Source organism: Delphinapterus leucas, chromosome 14 (assembly GCF_059928025.1).
Source record: "Delphinapterus leucas isolate spDelLeu-1000000601 "Yukka" chromosome 14, BTC_Dleu_Yukka2, whole genome shotgun sequence".
NCBI lineage: Eukaryota > Metazoa > Chordata > Mammalia > Artiodactyla > Monodontidae > Delphinapterus > Delphinapterus leucas.
The window spans coordinates 73,341,467-73,363,917 of NC_143142.1; the positions used below are offsets into that span (position 1 = coordinate 73,341,467).

At 46.2% G+C, this 22,451-nt stretch overlaps 1 protein-coding gene across 1 annotated transcript in view; it reads left to right on the forward strand.

Moving 5' to 3' along the window:
* Nucleotides 1-22,451, forward strand: part of NEDD4L (NEDD4 like E3 ubiquitin protein ligase) — a 338,877-nt gene that overhangs the window by 104,063 nt on the left and 212,363 nt on the right. Inside the window, exon 2 of the mRNA XM_089895250.1 lies at nucleotides 5,437-5,510. Within this exon, the coding sequence (XP_089751376.1) occupies nucleotides 5,437-5,510 (74 nt within the window). The remainder of the gene's footprint in view (nucleotides 1-5,436; nucleotides 5,511-22,451) is intronic.

Below are 22,451 nucleotides of genomic sequence, written 5' to 3' on the forward strand. Positions count from 1 at the left end.
TAAACTGTACCAGTCTATTTCCGCTTCACTGTCTGGGAAGGGGCAGTAGGTGGTGGTGGACAGGGCAGGGTGAGGCAGGGGATGCTCTATTCCACTCCCCTCCTTTCATGGAGTTCCCCCTTCTTGGCCTTCAGGATTTTCTCCATTGAGCGGGGGGAACAGGGAAGAGAATGGAGGTGGGTGAGTGGGGGGACCTTGTCTGGAAAATGTGTCCATCATTTTTGTCCACATCTCATTGGCCAGAAGTTGGTCACATGACTGCAATTTATGCTGGGAAACGTAGTCTAGTTGCAGGTCTGAGTCAAAAAGGGAAACAGTCTGTTGAACCACGAGCTGCTCTCTAACTCAGTTGTGTAAACCGTTTGGAAACTTTCAAAAGAAACCAAATCGTTTATTTTGAACATGCTTTTGTGTGCAAAATCTGGTTCCCTCTCCATCTCTACCCTATGTGAAGCCCCACCGTCTCTTGCCAGATCTTCTTATAATTGGTCTTCCTGCTTCTGTTCTTGTTCCCCTGTAGTCGCTGACCCCCAACAACTGAAGGGGTCTTTTAAAAACTGAAGTCAAATTTTATCACTCTCCTGCTTGAAACTTTCCAAAGATGGTTGCACTAATGCCCACCCTCTAATGAGGCTGGCGCCTCGCCTCTCTGACCCCACCGGCCATGCTGCTCTCCCTCCCTCTGCTGGCCTTCTGGCCTCTCCTCTTGGACTTGCCCTCTGCAGGCGGTGGGACCTGCCAGCGTCCCTGAGTGAAACTCCCGCCACCCCATCACCCGTCAGCTTCAGTGTCACCTCTCCAACCACCAGTCCTAGATAGCCTCCCCTCTCGCTCTACTTAGTTACTTCTATTTAACTGTCATGTTGTTGTCAAGGCACTCAACCACCATCAGAAATCATCTGGCTTGTTTGTTTGTATATGCTTGTAATCCATCTTTCTGTTTTCTAGATTGTGGGTTCCTTGAGGCGGGAGGAACTCCATCTTGCTCCCATCTGTGCCCCCAGATAATGAGTCCTGCACGCGGTGGCTACTTAGTACATACTTGTGGGATGAATGAAGGTCTTGACAGATTCTCACGTTTTGTTTTTTTTTTCCCCAAGGACCTCTGCTTCATTTTTTTTTTAATTTTTATTATTTTTTATACAAGTTCTTATTAGTCACCAATTTTATACACATCAGTGTATACATGTCAGTCCCAATCGCCCAATTCAGCATACCACCCCCCCACCCCCACGCGATTTTCCCCCCTTGGTGTCCTTACGTTTGTTCTCTACATCTGTGTCTCAACTTCTGCCCTGCAAACAGGTTCATCTGTACCATTTTTCTAGGTTCCACATACATGCGTTAATATACGATATTTGTTTTTCTCTTTCTGACTTACTTCACTCTGTATGGCAGTCTCTAGATCCATCCACATCTCAACAAATGACTCAATTTTGTTCCTTTTTATGGCTGAGTAATAATCCGCTGTATATATTATCACATCTTCTTTATCCATTCATCTGTCAGTGGACACTTAGGTTGCTTCCATGTGCTGGCTATTGTAAATAGAGCTGCAATGAACATTGGGGTGCATGTGTCTTTTTGAATTATGGTTTTCTGTGGGTTTATGCCCAGTAGTGGGATTGCTGGGTCGTATGGTAGTTCTAGTTTTAGTTTTTTAAAGAACCTCCATACTGTTCTCCATAGTGGCTGTATCAATTTACATTCCCACCAACAGTGCAGGAGGGTTCCCTTTTCTCCACACCCTCTCCAGCATTTGTTGTTTGTAGATTTTCTGATGATGCCTATTCTAACTGGTGTGAGGTGATACCTCATTGTAGTTTTGATTTGCATTTCTCTAATAATTAGTGATGTTGAGTATCTCTTCATGTGCTTCTTGGCCATCTGTATGTCTTCTTTGGAGAAATGTCTGTTTAGGTCTTCTGCCCATTTTTGGATTGCGATGTTTGTTTCTTTAATATTGAGCTGCATGAGCTGTTCATATATTTTGGAGATTAATCCTTTGTCCGTTGACTCATTTGCAAATATTTTCTCCCATTCTGAGGGTTGTCTTTTCGTCTTGTTTATGGTTTCTCACGTATTTTTAATGACAGTGTTATAGCCCATTGCACGGAATTGCTGTGAATATTTAACTGTCTACTTTTGTGGCTTTTTATTTATTTTTTAAATTAATTTATTTATTTGGCTGCATTGGGTCTTCGTTGCTGAGCACAGGCTTTCTCTAGTTGCGGCGAGCGGGGGCTACTCTTCCTTGCGGTGTGCGGGCTTCTCACTACGGTGGCTTCTCTTGTTGCGGAGCATGGGCTCTAGGCACGTGGGCTTCAGTAGCTGTGGCTCACGGGCTCTAGAGCACAGGCTCAGTAGTTGCGGTAAATGGGCTCAGTTGCCCCGTGGCATGTGGGATCTTCCTGGCCCAGGGCTTGAACCCATGTCCCCTGCATTGGCAGGCAGATTCTTAACCATTGCACCACCAGGGAAGCCCCTACATTTTTAAATTAAAAAAATGTTTTGATTACTCCGTTTAGCTAGTTTTGGGGGATTTTTATGGATTTTTTATTTTATTTTTATTTTCTTAGGATTGATTCCTAGGTGAGAATTTGTTTACTGAATGGGTGTATGTACAAAATATTAAGGTGTTTAGACCCTCCTGGTTTGTTTCCCCATGTAGTTGAGGGGTCTGGTATAGCACACTCTCAATAATACTGGAAGGCGGGCTGGGGGGGTAGGGGGTGGGAGTTTTGTCTGTCTTCAGTGCTGTATCCCTAGATCTTAGAACAGATGTTCATGTTTACTAAATGAATAAATCAGTTTCCATAAAAAATTCTAGGTATCCCTTCATTTAAATTTATTTTTATTCATTTATTTGTATAAATGTTCCCTGACTTTTAAAATGTATGCTTTTGCAGAGTAGGTCTGTCCAATGTAAGAACACGCACCCAACGTTAAACCTAAGGGAACTGGGTGTTAGCTGGGCTCACCCTATTCCTTAGAATCCAGACAAGGTTCCTCTGAGCCCCCTCTGGAGTTGGTGGAAAGTCCAGGATTCTGCCCAGGATTTCCGAGAATCCCAAGGGCTGTGAGACAAAGAGACCATTTCTAACCAGAATTCTTGTCTTCTTCTCCGTGACTTGTGATTGACTGTAGTTTGGTTTTCATCACACCGTCCCTTCTTTATTGCTCCCACATCAGTCACAAGTGCAAGACTAGGTGTGTTACTCTGAGTTGGTCATTGGAAGAGTTACTGCTTTGTAGACCCTCCATCCTCCTCCGCAAAGGTCCTTTCACCCTTCTGTCGCCAGATCACACATCTGCTTCAGCCAGCATCAAGGACGGGCCTGGAGATGTAGCGCTTGCCTTTAACAGTATCCACCCGCCGGGGCTTGCAGCCGTTGTCCCCCTTCTGCACGGCGGTGTCTGGGAGAATTGCTGATTTCCTATATTTGTCATTGGTGAGCGGGGCAGAGAGCTGGGATGGGGGAGGCAGGGAGACAGTAAAAAGTAAGTTCCCCTCCAGCTGTTCCTTTTCCTCATTTCTTCTTCTGAATGATTCCTTATTCCCCCAAGTAAAGTCTTAACCTCTTCGCTTTGCACATGAGGATTTCATTTTAACCCATGGTTCTCAATTGGTATGCTACGGGCACTAGTGGGTCATAAGCTCTTCCCAGGTGTGCTAGGAACTGTCCACAGGTGTGTTGCCGAATTTTGATCCACGTGTAAAAATACTTCAACTGTGGCATTCCTTGAGCTGAGTAGGCCATAGGAGCTGTCAAATGATGGCTGTGGGGTACAGCCTGCTATGAGAAACAGAAAAGAGCCTTAGCCTAGATAACGTGCCAAGAAAGAATCCCTGGTGACGGGTGGTGAGCTGAGTGTGTAAGAGCAGGGGGAAGGCACTCAGCACCTGCTTAAAGGACCAAGGGAAGAGCATGTAACCCTGGGAGCTTTGGTAAACCATGTAGTAGGGTCCTGTTTTAGGTCCTGTTTAGTAGGGTCTCTGGCTTGGCTGAATCCTTTCATGAAGGTTGCCAAACATATTAAATCCTGCCAGACTTGAATGCAGGCCTCCTTTGAAAGGGAATTATAAACACACACGTGTTTGTGTCCCTTGTTGTGTTTGCATGTGGGCAGCCTTGTGTCGGGGGTGGATGGTTGGAAGGATGAAGGATCCTGGAAAGTAAAGGTTCTCAAACATGGGTTTCGATTGCCTGTATGTGTGCTTGATCTGGGCGGCTAATTGATAAGGTTCAGCACCCTTTTCACTCCATGTTTTATTTCACCCTGCCTTTATCTCCTTTGACAGGACATAACCTACAAATCATTTAGGGTTTTCTTCCCTCACCTATGTCTTGACTAAACACATTGGGTAGATGAATTTCCTATTACTTCTCTCTTGCCCCTCAGCACTTGGGTCCCCAAGGGCTCCATCCCTAGCCATTTTTTCTTCTCACTCGTCTTGGATAACTTCTCACAGATCTTGAACTCTACCTACCACCTGTCAGGTCTACACTGATAACTCCCAAGTCTCTGGCCCAGACTAGATCTCTCTCCCATTTATCCCATTTTTTTTCCCACCTGGTTGTTTCACAGGGCACCTTGAATTCAACCGGATCCTCTGTTTCAATTTATGTTAAGACTTGGCCCAAACTGGAAATCTGAGAGTTATTCTGGACTTCTGCCTGCCCTTCCCCCTAAGCCATCTCATCTCTCCTGAATGTCTTAGCCCTTAGACTAGACTTCTCCTGGCATGGTACCATCACAGGGTCCTGTGCTATCGTCTGCCCATCACTCTCAGTAGACTGTCAGCATATCCATGTCTATATTTCACGTCCAAGCTCAATGCCCATAGGAGCTGCTTAGAGAATATTGGTATGAATAAATAAGCAGGTGGATGGGATGAATGAATGAATGTTTTCTGAGATGTTTTGGGGTGATTTCCGTTTAGGATGATGCTTTTTATTTCTTTTTACTGGAATGAGACATTATTTTTGTTTGCCAGCACCAACATTTTGAAACCGTAATTTTGAGGAAATATTTTACCATGTGAAATTCCTCTCTCAGGCCACACACACAAATATATTAACTTCAAAGGAGGAATTATTTATGAAATTTATGGTATGTTATTGCACTTGGTCATTTATCTAGGTGGTTTCGTGTGTGCGGTTGTGTTCTTGGTACAGCTGGGAAATATTTACTGTCTGTGGCAGGAATCATTGATCTGCATGACCTAGTTTGAATTAAACTTGAGCTTAATTAACTTGGATGCTCTAAATGTCTAGGGTTGTAGGATTTCAGAGCTGGAATGTTGCTTTTTGAACTTCAGCGTAAGGAAGGATCGCCTATGCGTAAAGAGTAATCATTGACTTTGCATGTTGGCTGAGAGAACGATCGATTGAAAGTCCATTTTGTAAACTACTTTTTTTCCCTCTCCAACAGGGAGAGTCCCGTATCCTCAGAGTGAAGGTTGTTTCTGGAATTGATCTCGCCAAAAAGGACATCTTCGGAGCCAGGTATGTTTGCTTTGTTATCTGGTAGACTTCTGAAGAGAGTTTAAGCAAGCGCTTTTCAAGTTCAGGTGCCTCGGAATGACCCGGCGGGGGCGGGGGCGGGGGCGGGGGCGGGGGCGGGGGCGGGGCGGTGCTTCTTAAAGCAGAGATTGCTGGGCCCTGCCTCCCGAGTTTCTGATTGAGTAGGTGATGCTCACGCTGCAGCTGGTTCAGGGACCACGTTCTTGCAGGGGTGTAGACCTTGTGTAACAGCGGCAGTTAGCGGGCTTGGCCTTCCTACGGGTTGATTTCATGAGGAAATTCGATTCAGATGTTTCTGTTTTTCCGCAGTAGAAAAATAAGTTTGAGAACATGTCTGTGTTCATTTTAATATATTCCTGTTTTTTGTTTTTTTGTTTTTTTTTTTAAAAAGAAAACAACCCTAGCTGAGGGAAACAAAGTATTGTTTTGTTCCTGGGAGAAGTGGATATTTTTTGGCATGTGTAATTTTGGAATTAAGAGACTTGGTGATTTCTGTGGCATTTACGGAAGCGCTCACAGCCTGATCATTCTGGCTGTTGTAGCTTTTTTATTTTGCGTGTAGCACCTGGTATCCCTGTATCTTTCAGTCAGCCCTACTGGCTCTTGACAGAGTGTTGCCTTAAGTTGCTGGACTGCTAGCAGAGTGAGGATTAGAGCTACTTGGAACTAGGATTTGAACCAGATTTCGGAGAAGAAAGCCCTTTTGAACTTTTGACCTAAAGGATATATTAGAGATGATGTAGTCCAACTTCCCTGTCGAATGGAAACAGGAAAGGTTACTATTTAAATCCAGTCACTTATGAGGCCCCTGGTCCCTGCTCAGCACCCTCTTCCAGTTGGGTACCTGATGGGGTTGAACCAGAGGGCCGTGCTGGCCGCTAGAGTCACCACATTGGAACACTGGGTCATCCCATGAGTCTCCGGGACCATTGCCCGTAGTGACGCTCGGGTTCAGGGCCTCAGCCTGACACTGGAGACCCAGAGTGACGAGGCCTCGTTCTGTCCAGCTAACCTCGTCCTCCCAACACCGCGCAGAAGCCCTTGTCTGCCGTTGGTCGGCACACCTCTTTTATATTCTGTCCTGTTACCATGCCCATTTTGAGTTTTGTCTAGCAAAGAAATCAGTTAAGCTACTAATGTGATTTGCGTTAACGAGCAAAAATAAATCCAGGCATATCTCACTTTGTTGCGCTTCCCAGGTACTGTTTCTTAACAAATGGAGGGTTTGTGGCAATCCTGTGTTGTCAGACGACGGTTGACATTTTTTTAGCAAGAAAGTATTTCTAAGTTAAGGTATTTACACTTTTAAAAAAAGACATAATGCTATTGCACATCTAATAGACTACAGTACAGTGTAAACATAACTTATGCACTGGGAACCCAAAATTCGTGTGACTCGTTTTATGGTGATATTCGATTTATTGCGGGGCTCTGGAACTGAGCCTGCAGTATCTCCGAGGTCTGTCTGTAAATAAGTAAAATTGATGGACGTTCAATATCAGGGAAATATTTTTTTAAATGTCTGATGCTTACGTGTGCCCCAGATGACTAACTGAGGGTTAGCTTTCTGAGTTGTGTCACTGGGAAACCGCATGCTTTGGGGCACTGCCATCAGCCTGAGCTGCAGGTGATAGGGTGGGGAGGGGCAGGGGAGGCACATCCCGCCTGCAGGCTCTTTCTCATTTGACTGTGAAGCCGCCCTGAGCGGTTTACCATGCGCCTGCGCTAATGCTCTAGCATTTCACTTGCCTCTTACTAAATTAGACGTTTACTGGAGACAGAGACATCTTACTTTTTAGCATCTTTCTTCTACTGCTTAACATACAGAGCACCACGAACAGGACTGGGTCAGTTGGTTTTTAAATTTCAGTGTTTGCACGCTGGCCAGTAGACTGTGCTCTTATGTCAGAAATGCCTGTTGCTCTCACTGGCTCTTTGCATCAAATGTTAGAGTTTGGAAGGAAGAAGTTGGATTTGGAATATTACAGTCACTTTTCCTTCGATTCATTTTTGTTTTGTTTTGTCCAAAACTCTTCATAAAAAAAAATGAAATTGATTCAGATTGTGTTTTTTAGCCTCTTCAGAAGCTCTGAGGTTAAGATTGGTAGCGGAATTGGGCTCCAAATCGTAAAAGAGCCGAGCAGATCTGAATTGTTACCATTTATATGAAAAGAGGAAGAGTCACTTCTTTGGGGCAGGGTTGAGAGGAATTATAGATAATGCCTCAGGATGTTCAGTGGAAAGAGAAATAGTGTTGTGGCTTCATGAACCGAGTGCCAGAAAATGAGCCAGAAGCTCTGAATCTGCGTTCTGCCCTTCACTGTCTTAGCTTAGTAAATTCAACACACACACCCCTGCCTGCCTGCCTCCCTCCTTCCCTCTCCCCCTGTCTCAGGGGCCAGAGTGCTCAAAGCACCCGTTTGCCAGTGAGTGGGTGCCAGTTGGAGGGTCAGGTGACCATGCAGCGTCCCGCCGCACTGGCATCTCCCTGGAGAGTGGCGCCGGTTCTTGCCTCGTTATTTTGCCTAGTGACCCGCGGTCTCTTCCACGTTGTCTCATGCACATCCTTGCAACCCACCTCTGTCACAGTACGTTAGCAGAAAGCAAGGAGAGCAGTTTTCTCGTCACCGGTGGGCGGGGTCAGGGAGAACCCCCAAGATGACTCTGGTTGGCTGGCAGCGCTCACATGTCCTGGGGGAGTAGCCGTGAGTGCGGCAGGTGTTGTAATGTCTTCTGCGCTGTCCCCTGGAGTGAGACCCTTTTCTCCGTGTCTTTCCGAACCACAGGCCGGCAGGCCCCCCTTCTCCCCCAGCCTGTCACTGAATCTTCCCTCCACCTCCGTGTCTTCCAGGACCCTGATTCTCCCTTCACAGAAGGAGGGCTGGGTAGGCACTGGGAGCCCTGATGGGTGGAGGAGGAAGGACAGTCTTCCTGAGCAGCAGCGTCAGGCACTTGGAAGTGGTAGAAATCAGATAGAGGCTTGGATGTGTTGGAAGAGGGATTTACAGTCTCTGGAGTCAAAGGAGGCTGCCTGGGTCACGTGGCCTGAGGGTGGGGGAGGGCCGGGCGAGTTGGTCGGAGTAGGCGATGCTGGAAGGTAGAGCAGTGCCCTCCTGGGTGGGCTCCTTGCCCCGCAGAGGCTGCCTGAGGCTCCAGCGCTGAGGACTGGCATCGGCGGGGGGGCCCTGGCCTCTAGACCTACCTCTCAGCTTGTTCTCATGAAGACCACCCTTTTCCAAGACAGAAGCGGGTGCCTTCTGTATGCAGTGTTTGTAACATGGTATTACTTCCCTTTTGACGTGTTATTGGCGTTTTGCACATGGCCTACCTTTTTAAAGAGTCTGATTTTCATTGGCCCAAGCTTTTAAAAAAGAAAGAAACTTTCCACTCACCGTGCACCTGAAATGCCCTTCTCCTTACCTGCTCTCTCTGTCCCAATCCAGTGCTGAGGACACAGGATCACTTTCCAGCTTCCATCCAGCAAAGTCCCACTTTATTAAAAGAGTCTTTATTGTTGGGAATGTTCTGGCGGAGTCCCATGGTTAGCACTTGGCGCTTTCACTGCCGGGGCCTGGGTTCGATCCCTGGTCGGGGAACTAGGACCCCACAAGCCTCGCAGTGCAGCTATTTTAAAAAAAAAAAAAAAAAAAAAAAGAGCCTTTATTGGAAGAAGACTTGATAATTGAGCTGTTGCTCCCCTGGAACTTCTCAGCAGTTGGTCTGTGTGGAGAATTGCGGCAGTAGAGAAAGATGTTTATCTTTTGGACCCTACCTTCAGGTGGAGAAGGGCAATCCTATAATCTGTCATCTAAACAAGGGACACTTTTGTTTGCAAGACATGCTGAATCAAATGGGATGTCAGGACATGGGATATAGTTTGAGACGGTGGTCACCTTGGGTCAGAGGCACCCAACTGTTAAGATCCATACTGTGAAAAAAAATGCTGCGCAAGGGTTTTGAGCGTTTGTTGTTGTTGTTGTTGTCTTAAGCTTGGCCCAAAGAAAATCAGACTCTTTCAAAAAGTAAAACGCCAATAACACATCAAAAGGGAAGTAAAATCATGCTGGAAACACCGCATACAAGAGGGTACCCATTTCTATTTTGGAAACAGGTTGTCTTCGTGAGACAAAGTGCAGCGTCAGGGGATCAAGGTGACACCGCCACCTGGGAGGTCCCTTGGATGCTGTGCTGGTGGATGGTTTGTCGCTGCTACTTGCTTTCTGATGACCCACCGACATGTCCACACCTCCCACCCTCCAGCCTGCTGCAGAGCGTTTGAGCTGAGGCGCAGACCTAGCCAGATGAATCCCCTCATCCCCTCCTTGCCTTGTTTGATCTGCATTTGCCTGTGGGCTGAAATCCCAGTTTCCTGTTAAGGTAGAGGTTTCACATCCCTTTGTAACGCAGTGTGCCACGCCCTCTCTGGTTGGTTTGCCTCCCACTCTGGTCCCACCCTGGCCGCTGCCTGCTTCACAACCCGCCCCCCCATCCCTACACACAGCACACTCTACCTTTGCTCCCTCCGCCCCTCTGCACCCCTGGCCTCACCCTCACCTGCCAGGCAGCTCTGCCGGTCATCTCCTCTGCTGGTCCCTCCCAGTTCCCCAGCAGATCACTTCCTGTCTTTCATATGCCCTACAACCCGGAAGTATTATGTGTCCCTCTGTTGTTGTTTTATGATTATAACTATTTCTTTCTCCCAGACTACATTTTTAGCTTCTGACAGCTAGGGTTTATTTTATTTATTTTTTACTCTCCCTGCCTTACACGATACCGGCACATAGTGGATTCTCAAGAAATATTTACGGAAAGAGTGAACGATGACCTCATCTCTTCCCCCCTTCCCTCCTTTTCCTGCCCCTTCACTGAAAACTCACCTTCCTCTAAGTGCACCGTGGAACGTGCTGCTTCTTGCCTTTGCGGGTGTTTCCCCCTCTGCCTGGAGTCTGCTTACATCCTTTCTGGCACTGCTCGCCCAGCTCTCCAGGTCCAGTTCATGTGGCAGCACCTCTGCTGGGCTCCCCAGCCCAAGAGGAGAAAGCAACTCTTGTGCCTAGGCTGTCCTGGTTCCACAAGTTTCCCCCTCCCTCCAGCCCCGGTCTCAGCTCGGAGGCTGTAGCTCTTGTTCCTGTTTGTAAGCCCAGAGAGATCCTGGCACATGGCATCCTGCTTGAGTTGACTTCAATAGTAGAATCTAGTAATAGAACCTAAGCTATGGTGCAGGGTCGCCAGCCTGGAGGAAGGGTCACTTTTTTCTAATTCTCAGAGGTGCCCTTAGCTCATCAGGCATCTCCCTCACCCCCACCCTGCCATCCAGGGCAGGTGCTTTTTGTAATTCTCAAAAAGAGTCTGTGTAGACCAGTGGAGGAGGCCCGCCTAGGACTCTGATAAAAGGTGAGCGTGGAGGAGGGATTGAGGGAAGCGAGCACGAAGGCTGGTGTCAGAAAAGCATCTCGGGGAGCCAGCGGGATGGCAGGCAGGAAGGTTCTCCGTTTGATGCTGATGTCTTTGCAGAATCACTGCTTCAAAGCCCACAGAAGGGAACCCATTTGCTTGTGGTGGTGGATATAGAAACTTCTACTTGGGGGGCAGGAGGCTGAGCTGGGGCTGCCATGGAAGGTCAAGACCCTGCACCAACCACTTAGTCTTAGGGTCAGGATGGAGCCATTGGCACGAGTCATGGGTTGGGGAGCACATGGCTGTCATTCCTGACAGGAGAGGTAGAGGCAGTGGGCCGGGCTCTTCACGGGCAGTTACAGGTGGGGTCGGTGGGACCACTCTCAGTTCCCAGGGAGGCTTTTAGGTACTTTCTGATGTGGCAGGGATGAGTCCTGCTGTTTGGCCACAACGATGTGTGCAGTTTGGGGTCCGTGAGTCATGCTTTCCTAAAATGGGGTATAAGGAAGGAGGGGAGCGAGTCACGATAGCCTGTTTATTGAGTGCATCCTACGTGCCAGGCATGGCCTGACCTATCTACACAGGAGCTCGTTTGATTCTCCCCAAAGCCCTTATGCCGCAGGCCCTATTCTTCTGTCCATTTTGCAGACAAGGAAAACACGGCAAGAAAGAGAAGTTGCAAAGTCTATATACCACTAGTAAGGTTTAGAGCTGTGAGCTGACTGAGAGCCTAGGCTGCTAAGTCTATATTCCACTAGTAAGGTTTAGAGCTGTGAGCTGACTGAGAGCCTAGGCTGCAAGGTCTATATACCACTAGTAAGGTTTAGAGCTGTGAGCTGACTGAGAGCCTAGGCTGCTAAGTCTATATACCACTAGTAAGGTTTAGAGCTGTGAGCTGACTGAGAGCCTAGGCTGCAAGGTCTATATACCACTAGTAAGGTTTAGAGCTGTGAGCTGACTGAGAGCCTAGGCTGCTAAGTCTATATACCACTAGTAAGGTTTAGAGCTGTGAGCTGACTGAGAGCCTAGGCTGCAAGGTCTATATACCACTAGTAAGGTTTAGAGCTGTGAGCTGACTGAGAGCCTAGGCTGCTAAGTCTATATACCACTAGTAAGGTTTAGAGCTGTGAGCTGACTGAGAGCCTAGGCTGCAAGGTCTATATTACCACTAGTAAGGTTTAGAGCTGTGAGCTGACTGAGAGCCTAGGCTGCAAAGTCTATATTCCACTAGTAAGGTTTAGAGCTGTGAGCTGACTGAGAGCCTAGGCTGCTAAGTCTATATTCCACTAGTAAGGTTTAGAGCTGTGAGCTGACTGAGAGCCTAGGCTGCTAAGTCTATATTCCACTAGTAAGGTTTAGAGCTGTGAGCTGACTGAGAGCCTAGGCTGCAAGGTCTATATTACCACTAGTAAGGTTTAGAGCTGTGAGCTGACTGAGAGCCTAGGCTGCTAAGTCTATATTCCACTAGTAAGCTTTAGAGCTGTGAGCTAAGCTGACTGAGAGCCTAGGCTGCTAAGTCTATATTCCACTAGTAAGGTTTAGAGCTGTGAGCTGACTGAGAGCCTAGGCTGCAAGGTCTATATTCCACTAGTAAGCTTTAGAGCTGTGAGCTAAGCTGACTGAGAGCCTAGGCTCTCAAGTTCTTTACAGACTCCTTTGAGTGCTTCCAGGTTGCTTGGCCCAGTGCATGGAACGTGCTATGAAGTCATCAGAGTCTGCCTTTATGAAGAGGGAATAGTTGTCTCCATTTTTAGGTGAGGAAGTTGAGGTTCAGAGAGATTGTCACCAGCCCAGGATGAAACCGCTCTGTAGTGAGTGGCGGGACCAGCGGAGTCCAGGTTTATGTGACTTCAGGGCTCTTTCCCATGGTGCGTTAATATTCATCTTGAACGGCCGAGGGTCAGCCATTGGATGGGCCGTTGGCCTAGGTGACTGTTAGATTGGATGACTAGGCATTTTTTAAAAAGCAGATTTAAAGAACTAGCCAGTGTGTGTGGTGGCAGCTAATCAAGTGCCTAGAATCGTGAGTGAATATCATCAAGTATTAGATTTCGAATAGATAAGTAAGATCTGTTTTTTTTTTTAAACTTAAAATACCTTTTCGCGTTTCAAACTGTATTCTTTTTCAGGTAAGCTTGTATCTTAAGACATCTAACCTTTTGTCATAGGCTGAAGTGGTAACCGAATAGGATCATTTTAGTGCAAGTTTTAGATCTACCCTCCCCCCTTTTCCTCCTTAATTATGATCAGTGTCTTTATTCGAGGTTACAGCCGGTGGAATGCTTTTGAGACTATATAAAGCTGCTCCTTAAAATTGAGCAATGCTGGCGAAGACAGACCAAGTCCAGAATTTGATGCGTTCGTGCAGAAAGTTTCAGGACCCACATTTCACAGTTGCTTCTTTATTGTGTGGGTTGAGCCTCAAGTTAGACCTGTTTGGGTTGCTCTCATTTTTTCTTTTGGCAGCTGGTGATTTAAAATTTAAAACACATGCGACTCGGGCATTGGAGGGATGTGGCAAAAAAAAATCCTTCTGTCTTCCAGTAATTGAGACTGATGGGGACTTAATGCCACCTAATGATAGCTCTGTGGCACCAGCTTACTCCAGTCCCCACCGTCTACATTTAAGTCGTTAACATTTTGCCACATTGGCTGCATCTATCTTTTTTTTCCTGAAGTATTCAAAAGTGATAATTCAGACCTCATGACACTTAGCCCCTAAATACTTCAGCCTGTGTCTCTAGGAGAAAAAAACAAAAACCCTGTTCCTTCCTAACCACCATGCAGTTTTCACAAAATTACCGATAATTGCCCATTGGACTCTATTACCTAGTCCATTATCTGAATTCCCCCAACCGGCCCTGAAATGCCTTTTACAAGTGGGCTGCTTAAAGCAGAATTCAGTTGAGAATCATGTATTGCAGTTAGCTGTGAGGTCTCTTAAGACCCTGTTAATCTAGAGCAGTCTTCGCTCCCCTTTTTGAATGACCTTGAGGGGTCAGTAGGTCGTCTCTCTGACCACATTTGATTGTTTCCTGTGGTATCATATAATGTGTTCTTCTTTCTCCTGGGTTTCCTGTACCTTAGGAGTTGGATCTAAGAGGTTGATCAAATTCAGTTGAGACTTTTAAGACAGGAATGGGGGATGCTATTTGATCAGGAGGGACCCAACATCTGGTTGTCCCGTAACTGATGATGCTAAAATTCATCCCTGGGTTAAAGTCTGTTCCCTCCACTGTTAAATTACATTTTCCCCCAGGGGACCAGCAAGAAATGGGCGAGGTGATAGTTTGGCCCTAGATACATGTAAATTTTAAACACTAATTTGCTTTTTCTCCCAAAGGATTAGAAATTGTTTTTGCTTTTGCCCCTTTTGGAAAACAGCGCACAAAAGAACTCTCCTCCTTTTACAGATTGAGAAACGTTGAGGCCGTAAGTACCTTGAGGGTCCCCTTGCTAACTGTCAGCACTTCTAGGACACGATGAGGCCAGGGTTTGTATAGTGTCAGGGTAGTGTGGGTTCTAGACTGAACCCACAGGTGTGTCTCTTTGGCCCGTGGAACACTAAAACAAAGAAATAAAAAATTTGAGCCAACGTTTGGGAGACTTTGTATTAAAAAACCAGATTTCTAGGTTTCTGGAGAATCTCGACGACCTAGACGTCCTGGCCCGTGTTCCTGTGAGGCCGCGTGGCTGGAGCTGTGTGCTGGTGGCGCCCTTTGGGTAGGGCCGTGCCCTTGGGGTCACCATAGACCCCACACCTCCTGCTGTGTTGTGTGTGGCTGGTATCCCCCACTGACCTGGCCCTGAGGTCCCTGGAGGGACCGCCTGCCCTGGGCGGTCTTCGGCGTGTTGAGCTGGCCTCCCTGAGGCACACCTGGCCCCTTACGCTCTGCTGACACTGTGTTTGAGACCTGCCAGCTCTGCGCAAAGCTCCCTCTCCCTCTGGAGGCCTGTTGGAGCAGCCTTAGCTATCTAGGGCATTGCTGAGAATCACAGCAGCAACACTGAGGGCCTCTGGGCATACTTTAAGACAAAAGCATCTGTCTTAAAACCCTTGTACCTAAGAGCTCTTAGAGTTAGTCATGCCAGAGCACAGAGCACCCAGCTCTCAGACTGTTTATTCTCATTGTTCTCCCCTGACCCCCAAACCCTGAAATGACGTTAAAAGGTATTAACCCTTTCCTCCCAAATAAAGGCCTCTTCTGATTCTGCAGCAGGCGCACAGCTTTTTATATATTTGTGCTTATCTCCTGGTCTTTGAATGGATGAACAGATGCAACCTCCTTTTTATAAAAAAAATAATTTTTAATTTTTTTTTTTTTTTTTTTTTTGGCCACGCCACGTGGCATTTGGGATCTTAGTTCCCTGACCAGAGATTGAACCCATGCCCCCTGCAGTGGAAGCGCGGAGTCCTAACCACTGGACCGCCAGGGGAAGTCCCTGCAACATCCTCTTAAAATATGTCGATCACCGTTTGCACACTGTTCAGGCCACCAGGTTTCCCAGACAGAAACGTGAGGAGTGGCAGATGGGTCAGTGCGCAGGGCAAGCACATCTCCATCCTGCCTTAAGCCCCAGGCTTGCTGTCCTAGAGCCAGTGCTGTAAGAATGGATGTTTAGAATGACCTGGACTCCCCGAAGAGGCCGTGCTGGAGTATGCACTGATTCAGAATTCAGGGACTACCTGATCAGTTTTAAACTATACCCATATAGACTGGCCTTTGTGTCTTTCCAGGTTTGGTAAATAAGGGCGTGAAGTAGACGGGCCACATTTATGTACCATTCCCTGCTGTTATGTTAATGAGAATCCCTTGTTCAGAATCCCCCCCTTTGCCTCAACTCCTGGCACATGAATGTGTTGGCATCTGTCACCTAAAGGGCCTGGGCTCTGCCACCTGCTTTAACACAGAGAGGAGGGAAAATTGCAGGATGTCTCACCCTTACCTTCATCAGTGATGGACGATGCTCTGGTCCCGAGTCTCTAGGGCAGGGAATTTGATACAGGATGTCTCACCCTTACCTTCATCAGTGATGGACGATGCTCTGGTCCCGAGTCTCTAGGGCAGGGAATTTGACGTGTTTGAGGAAGATGAGGGCCCCGCAGGTAGCAAATGCTTGATAAATTTTGTTCATCTGGTCACAGTGGAGCCTGAGAAAATGGAAAAATTAAAAAGCAGCTGAAGAGCCGTGGGCAGTATTTTAATCCACTAACATAACGAATTACAGAGGGCACCAGTGGGGGTTGGAAGTCTGAGGATGCCTCTGGGGAGTGGTGAGGTTGGACCCTCTGCCTGACATCGCTGTGTCCCGGGGCCCCAGCATCCTTCCTCTGCCTCTCGCCCCGTCTACCCACCCAACCCCGGCCAGGCTGCCTCCCTCCCCTCCTTCCTTCCTTCCTCTCTTTCATTCCTCAGCTGCCTGTGTCCCCCCAGCTCACCCCGGTAGCACTACTCTTGCTTGATCCTAAAGTTTATTCTATATTTGTCTTCCAGAAGTTCCCCTTTTGGTGATGGGAAAGGATGTAAGGAGCCTAAAGTATTATAAGGAAGGGAATGTTGCCAACTTGAGATGAGTCAGAAGTGAAAGCGTTTTGGGATGTGTAAGACAATGAAGATAATATTTATTTCACAGAAATGGAGTCTTCAGGAGCACAGCCAGTAGGTATTGCATGGAGAGAGGTCTGACGTTCAGATGGCGGAGGGTGTATGCTATAGTTTCACCACTAAAGGAATAAGGGAGACGTTCCTCTCTCTGTTAATGGTTCCCCAGTGTTTTAGGTGAGGGCTGACTCTCCAGCTCATTCTCAGTGGTAAAGCCTGGAGGAGGCCTTGAGGGTGGGCTCACTGTGCACCTGCACTGACAAAAATGGCACCACTGAAGGTGAAAAAATTGTTATACCTAAAAAGAAATTTGCATTTCAAAATTTTCAACATTGCATTTCCCATTTGCTTTTCAAAATGCACACTCCACAATCCATTTTGGTTTGCAAGGCGGAAACGGAGACACAGATGTAGAGAACAAATGTATGGACACCAAGGGGGGAAAGCGGGGGTGGGACGAACTGGGAGATTGGGATTGACATATATACGCTAATATGTATAAAATAGATAACTAATAAGAACCTGCTGTATAGCACAGGGAACTCCACTTCGCTGTACAGTAGAAACTAACACAACATTGTAAAACAACAACTATACCCCAATTTTTTAAAAAAAATCCATTTTAGATGTATCTCTCTGGAACCCCAAAATATTATTTTTCAGATCCAAATCTCGTATGTTGGATTACTGCATCTTCTAAGAAACATTCATAAAATTATTTCTATTTAATGTTTATATTTAGGACAGGAACCTGGAAAATGAAGTTTTTCAGACTGCCTTAGAAGTTTAACCAAGCTGGCAGGTTCTCCAGTGGTAAAGACAACCTTTTCTAAGTGCTGCTGCAGGCAGTCTGAATCGGGGCCAGCAAACCTTTTCCGTAAAGGGCCAGAGACTAAATAGTTGAGGCTTTGCAGGACTTACAGTCTCTCAAGATAGTACTAAAGCAGCCAGGACACTTTCTAAATGAATGGGCTTGGCTATATACCAGTGGCTTGTGGGCCACAGAGTTTGCCCGCCCCTGAGAGTATAAGCTGTTGATTCTCTATAACATATGTATTTAGAACTGGGGGTGCCAGTATTATTTGGTCATGATTTCCAGATTAACTATTTCATTGAGCTGTTGGTTGGTCAGTGACAGACAGGAATTTAGCCAGTATTGACTTTCTGGGCATGAGGGAGTAGGGTTCCTAGATGCAGCAGTAGCTTTTAATTTTTTTTTCCTTTGCTCTCCAAGGGCTGCATGCTTACAATACAGCTTATGAAACATTTTACATAGGCACTGTGGATTTTAAAGTCTGCAAATGAATACAACTGAAAAATGTTTTTGTCTTAGAGAAAATGATTCCTCAGTGCTTTGTATATAACTACATGAGTAAGAAATAAAGTTCAATTTATATGCATCCCAGCAGATGCAGACACATCGTTTAACTTAGGGTGTGGCCATTAAAATATTGCCTCTTTTCTCTACCAAATATTTCTTAAACTTATGACCTTACTGCCAGTAATGTTTAATAAGGAATCTGCAATGTGTAACTCCTCAGTAAATTATTAAAAGAACTGGCATTCCTACTGTATAATATCAACACAAGTGATGCAAAGTATGCCTTGCCCCAGTGGGTATGTGCTAACATTCCTTCTGGCTTGCGCAGAGGGATGGGGAATAAATAAACTGCAAGGTTTGTTTCCACGTCTGTCTTTGGTTGTTACAGGTACATTGTTGTGCTTCCCCCTTTGAAGAACTGATTATTGTTTCAAAGTCTCTGCTATTTTTAGATGCTCGAAATTAGGCATTCAAGATTGGAAGGCAGAGAAGCAGTTGAAAGAAATACTGTGTTTCAAGTTTGAGGGCAACTGGTTGTGAAATCAAAATGGATGAATCATAACTTTATCACAGTTTCTTTTTCTTTTTGCTAGTGAGAAAATGATAGTGTTGGTTATATAGCCGCTCTCTCTCACTTGTAAACCCTTGGGAGTTCATTGCACACAGTGGCTTTAATTTTGTTGAAGTGATTTTCAATGTTATCTGCAGATTGGACAGCAGAAGAAAACATGCAAATTCCTTTCTTCCAAAATGGATTACTGGCTCCCTGCAGTGTGATTTCATTTCCTCTCTGTTATTAAGTATGTAGTCGAACCATCATGTGCTAGAAATGAGATTTGAGTGACTATATACCTCAGTCAGGCTCTTTTGTCTGCAAAAACAACAACAAAACCAGTCTCTTGGCCTGAAATGTCAAAATATTTGGTCTTTCTCTGGACTAATCTTTCCCAGCCGGTGACTCCACCGTCTGTCTGGGCATCCAGGTTAGGGACCCGGGAGTTGTCCTCGGCTGTCTCATCCCTCCAGCTCTGCCTGGTCTCCGTGTTTGTGCCGAGGGCTTCCTGAGCGGGGGTCACACCTTCACGTCTGTCTTCTGCATACAGAGAATGCTCCCTCTCAAACAGACCGTATTCCGCTCCTGGCCGACCCTCCAGCGGCCACTCGTTGCGGTGGATCAAGGTCCTGGCTCCTTAGCCCCGACTCCACCGCCCTCCTGGGCAGCCGTTGGCCTCCGCCTCCCCCAGCAGCCGTGCTCAGTCCGTGCCTCCCAGTGAGATCTCCTGCAGGCAGCTTTCCCTGTCTCTGCGCCCACCTCGCCCAGGTGTGCAGCCTCAGCTTCGTTTGCACATCACTGTGCTCAGTGATCACACTGCACGGTGTTGGGACTTTGCTAGACCATCATCTCCGCACCCCGCTGTGGTCCCACACTCCCGCCCCTTTTAACGCACCTGGCAAACTATGGCGCATGCGCATTCCTCACGGCCTAGTTGGTTCTCAGAGCCCTCCCTGCCACTAGGCTGAATTTATTTTTCCTGCTTTTGTACCCTCCCAGTGATTTGTACATGCCCCTATTTTCCTTACCCTCTCATCTCATAATTTTTAATTTTATTTTTCTGTATGTATTGTTAAGCCCCTCATTCTTTGCAATTCTCAGGTTATTACATTTTAATAATATAAAAAGTCTCTACCAGCACATACCACATTACTTTTAGCTCCTTCCTACTTTGAAGTTACCACAATTGCCTTTAACTTTAAGGAGTGTCTCACCCTTAACCCCTCTGTCCATGTAAAGTTCACTGGAGGAGAGGAATTGTGAAGCATCCCTAACCATCAAGGCTTCTGAAGGGCTCTTTCTTGTGTTAAGGGTCCACTCGGGTGTATGGGGGATTATAGCTCCCTCTGGTGGCCAGATCATCAGGTGCATTTTTTTCTGCACTTTTAAAATGGTATTCAAATCTAATAATTCTTTGGAGTTCTTTTTTAATTTTAAAAATAATTCAAATCTTGTTTGTTTTGGCAGGTATTTAAATCATTCTCAAGTAGTGACACTTATACAGAGGAATGAATAATTTTACTTTAAGCATCCCATACTTTTTACACAGTTGGGTTTTAAAGTAGACAGTGCATAGCACTTAAACTTTATTTCCCCCCTTTTTCCTTCCCTTCCCCTGCCAAATAATTTCCTAAACTTGTAGAATCATCAAAATAAAATGCCACGAACTACAAAGGAATAATTTACTAATACTGGGAAGAAATGAAATTCTTCCAATGAGGGTCCAGTATGGGCCCAAAGACAAAATGAATTTAATGCATTTTTAGTTTCACGTCTTAATGGATCAGAGCTTCAAAACACATTTCGTTTTCTTTATGAAAGGAACTTCCAGGCTGACATTCTTAATATAGAAAAATATTATAAAGAGTTAGTTATATCCACGCTAATATGGGAAACAGGTATGGATGGTCTCAAAAATAATTGTATTTGGCTTTGAAAATTTAAAAATATCCTTTAATATGGTCCTGTCTGAGGTTGTGGGAGTTTTTAGCATTACAGAGAAGCTAATGAAAGCAATCCATGACGTGAAAAACAGACCCAGGGAAGACTAGAGAGGTTTTACCATTTTTCTCTTGTCATCTCTTCTGTGTAGCTAAATTTTTAAAGATGCATGTAGACAGCAGTGCTTCTCAGATTGATGACAGTGACCCTCAAAGAACAATAGTAGCAGCAATTTAAATTGTTTTAAATGCAAGATTGACTAATTTTCTCTCAGGTATGCTTGGGGTTTTTTGAATAAAATCCTGTTGGGAGCAGGGGAAGGGGTCATGAGTCTTCATGGGCAGCCTGCGTGAGTGAGTAGGTTACAGTCAAGGGCTTATTTAAACAGCAGGGAGTGGCTCAGACACCCCCAGAGGAAAACAGCATGGGTCATTTCTCTACTCATTTTGCAATAATGTTCTTTTCTCCCTTTGCCATTTCTCCATGTCTGCAAATACTGACAAAACACCACGAGGGCTTTCAATGGGACAGAAAAATTGGGGAGGTACTAGGGAGAAAAAAGTGTGTGTCAGTTTGCGACGGTGTTAAAATAGTTTAATTTCTTTTCAGTTGAAGACATTCGGATTTATTAGGGCTGTCAGGAGGGTTCTCATGAGATAATGTTCTCATGTGACAGCTTGTGAGTGCTGAGACATGAGACAAATACAAGGTCTATTGTGTGACACCTCCCCCTGAGAAAAGCCAGCCTCCAAAGCAAAGAGGTGAATCAACAACAACAACGAAAAATCCTAGAATCATCTCAGCTGAGGAGAAGATGCTGCTTAAGTGGAACGGTCCTTCTTTTCGGTCCAGAAGCGTGAGAGATAGATGTGATGCGAGCTCCACGGGCTGCAGAGAGAGGTTCAGCCGTCTGGAGGGTGTTAACCGTTATCACAGGAGACGTTTTTTTGGTCACCATGGGTCCCAGCCTCACTCAGCTTTCCCTGCCTTTTGCCCGCCTCTGGCTTCATTTTATCCTCCTGGGCATTTGTGGTGGATCGGAGGCTTTCTCTGTGGAGTGGACTTAGAGTGTCCCTCCTAACAGTGAGGATGGGAAAGTAAACATCGCCGCGCCTGAGAGGCTGGTACGTCCTGTAAGCAGGGCCTAAAGTTGGGTTGAAATGATAAGAATGTACAGATTAAAGAAAAGTGTGGCAGTCCATTGGAGAGAGATGGATCAATTCTGTTCCATCTTTTTTTTTTTTCCAAAAAAGAAAAATCCCACAGTGCCAATGGGCAGCACAAGATCAATAGTTTTCCAGTTTGATAACGAGGAAGGCAGATGGGCGGGTATTTACATATTGAAGTGGTATAGAAAACGGTGTGTATTTGTTGTGGAAATCTCAGTAGACACGTGAGAGAGGAAATTAAAAGCCCTTCTCCGCCTTCTGCCCCAGGCTTGCTTACCCTTTGACCCTTTGAGCATAGCCTCCCCGTCCCCCCATCTTGGTGTGTGTGATGGGGGAGGGAGGGCATGAGAGTCCTACTGTACGATCCTATTAACTTGTTTTTAACTCCCCAGTGCACTGTGGGAATGTTTCCGGGTCATCATAAGTATCTCTGTCTTAGCCAAGTAGAGTCTGAGAATGCTGCAGAGCCAGTCAGTTGAAGGGCAGGTCACCATCTCTTCAGGTCCAGAGCAGCCAGGACTTGGCTTGGCAACGGCCTTCTAGTTCATTTGGCCAGAAGTGACAGCAGTGGCCCTTACTGTTGTTGTAGCCGGACTCTTGTAGTTCGTACCTTGATTTTCCAGGTATTTTTTTGAGTGCCTCCAACGTTCCACGTACTGGGAAAGGCACTGGGTAGGAGGAGAACTTAGGGTCCCTGCCCGCTCAGAGCTTAAATTCCACACTCCCTTCATCATCGAAGTCTTTGGCCAACTGCAGAGGAAGCCACCGTGAAAGATGCCCCTACCTCCCCACCTTCACCCCTGGACCCCTTGCCACTGGGAGTCCTGGCTGGAGGACTCTTATTCCTGGTAACCTGGTTGCTACTGGTGCTACATGATGCTCCAGATGGAGGTCGCCTGTTAGGCATCCTTCACCCTTGGTGTGAACACTTGCCCAGAC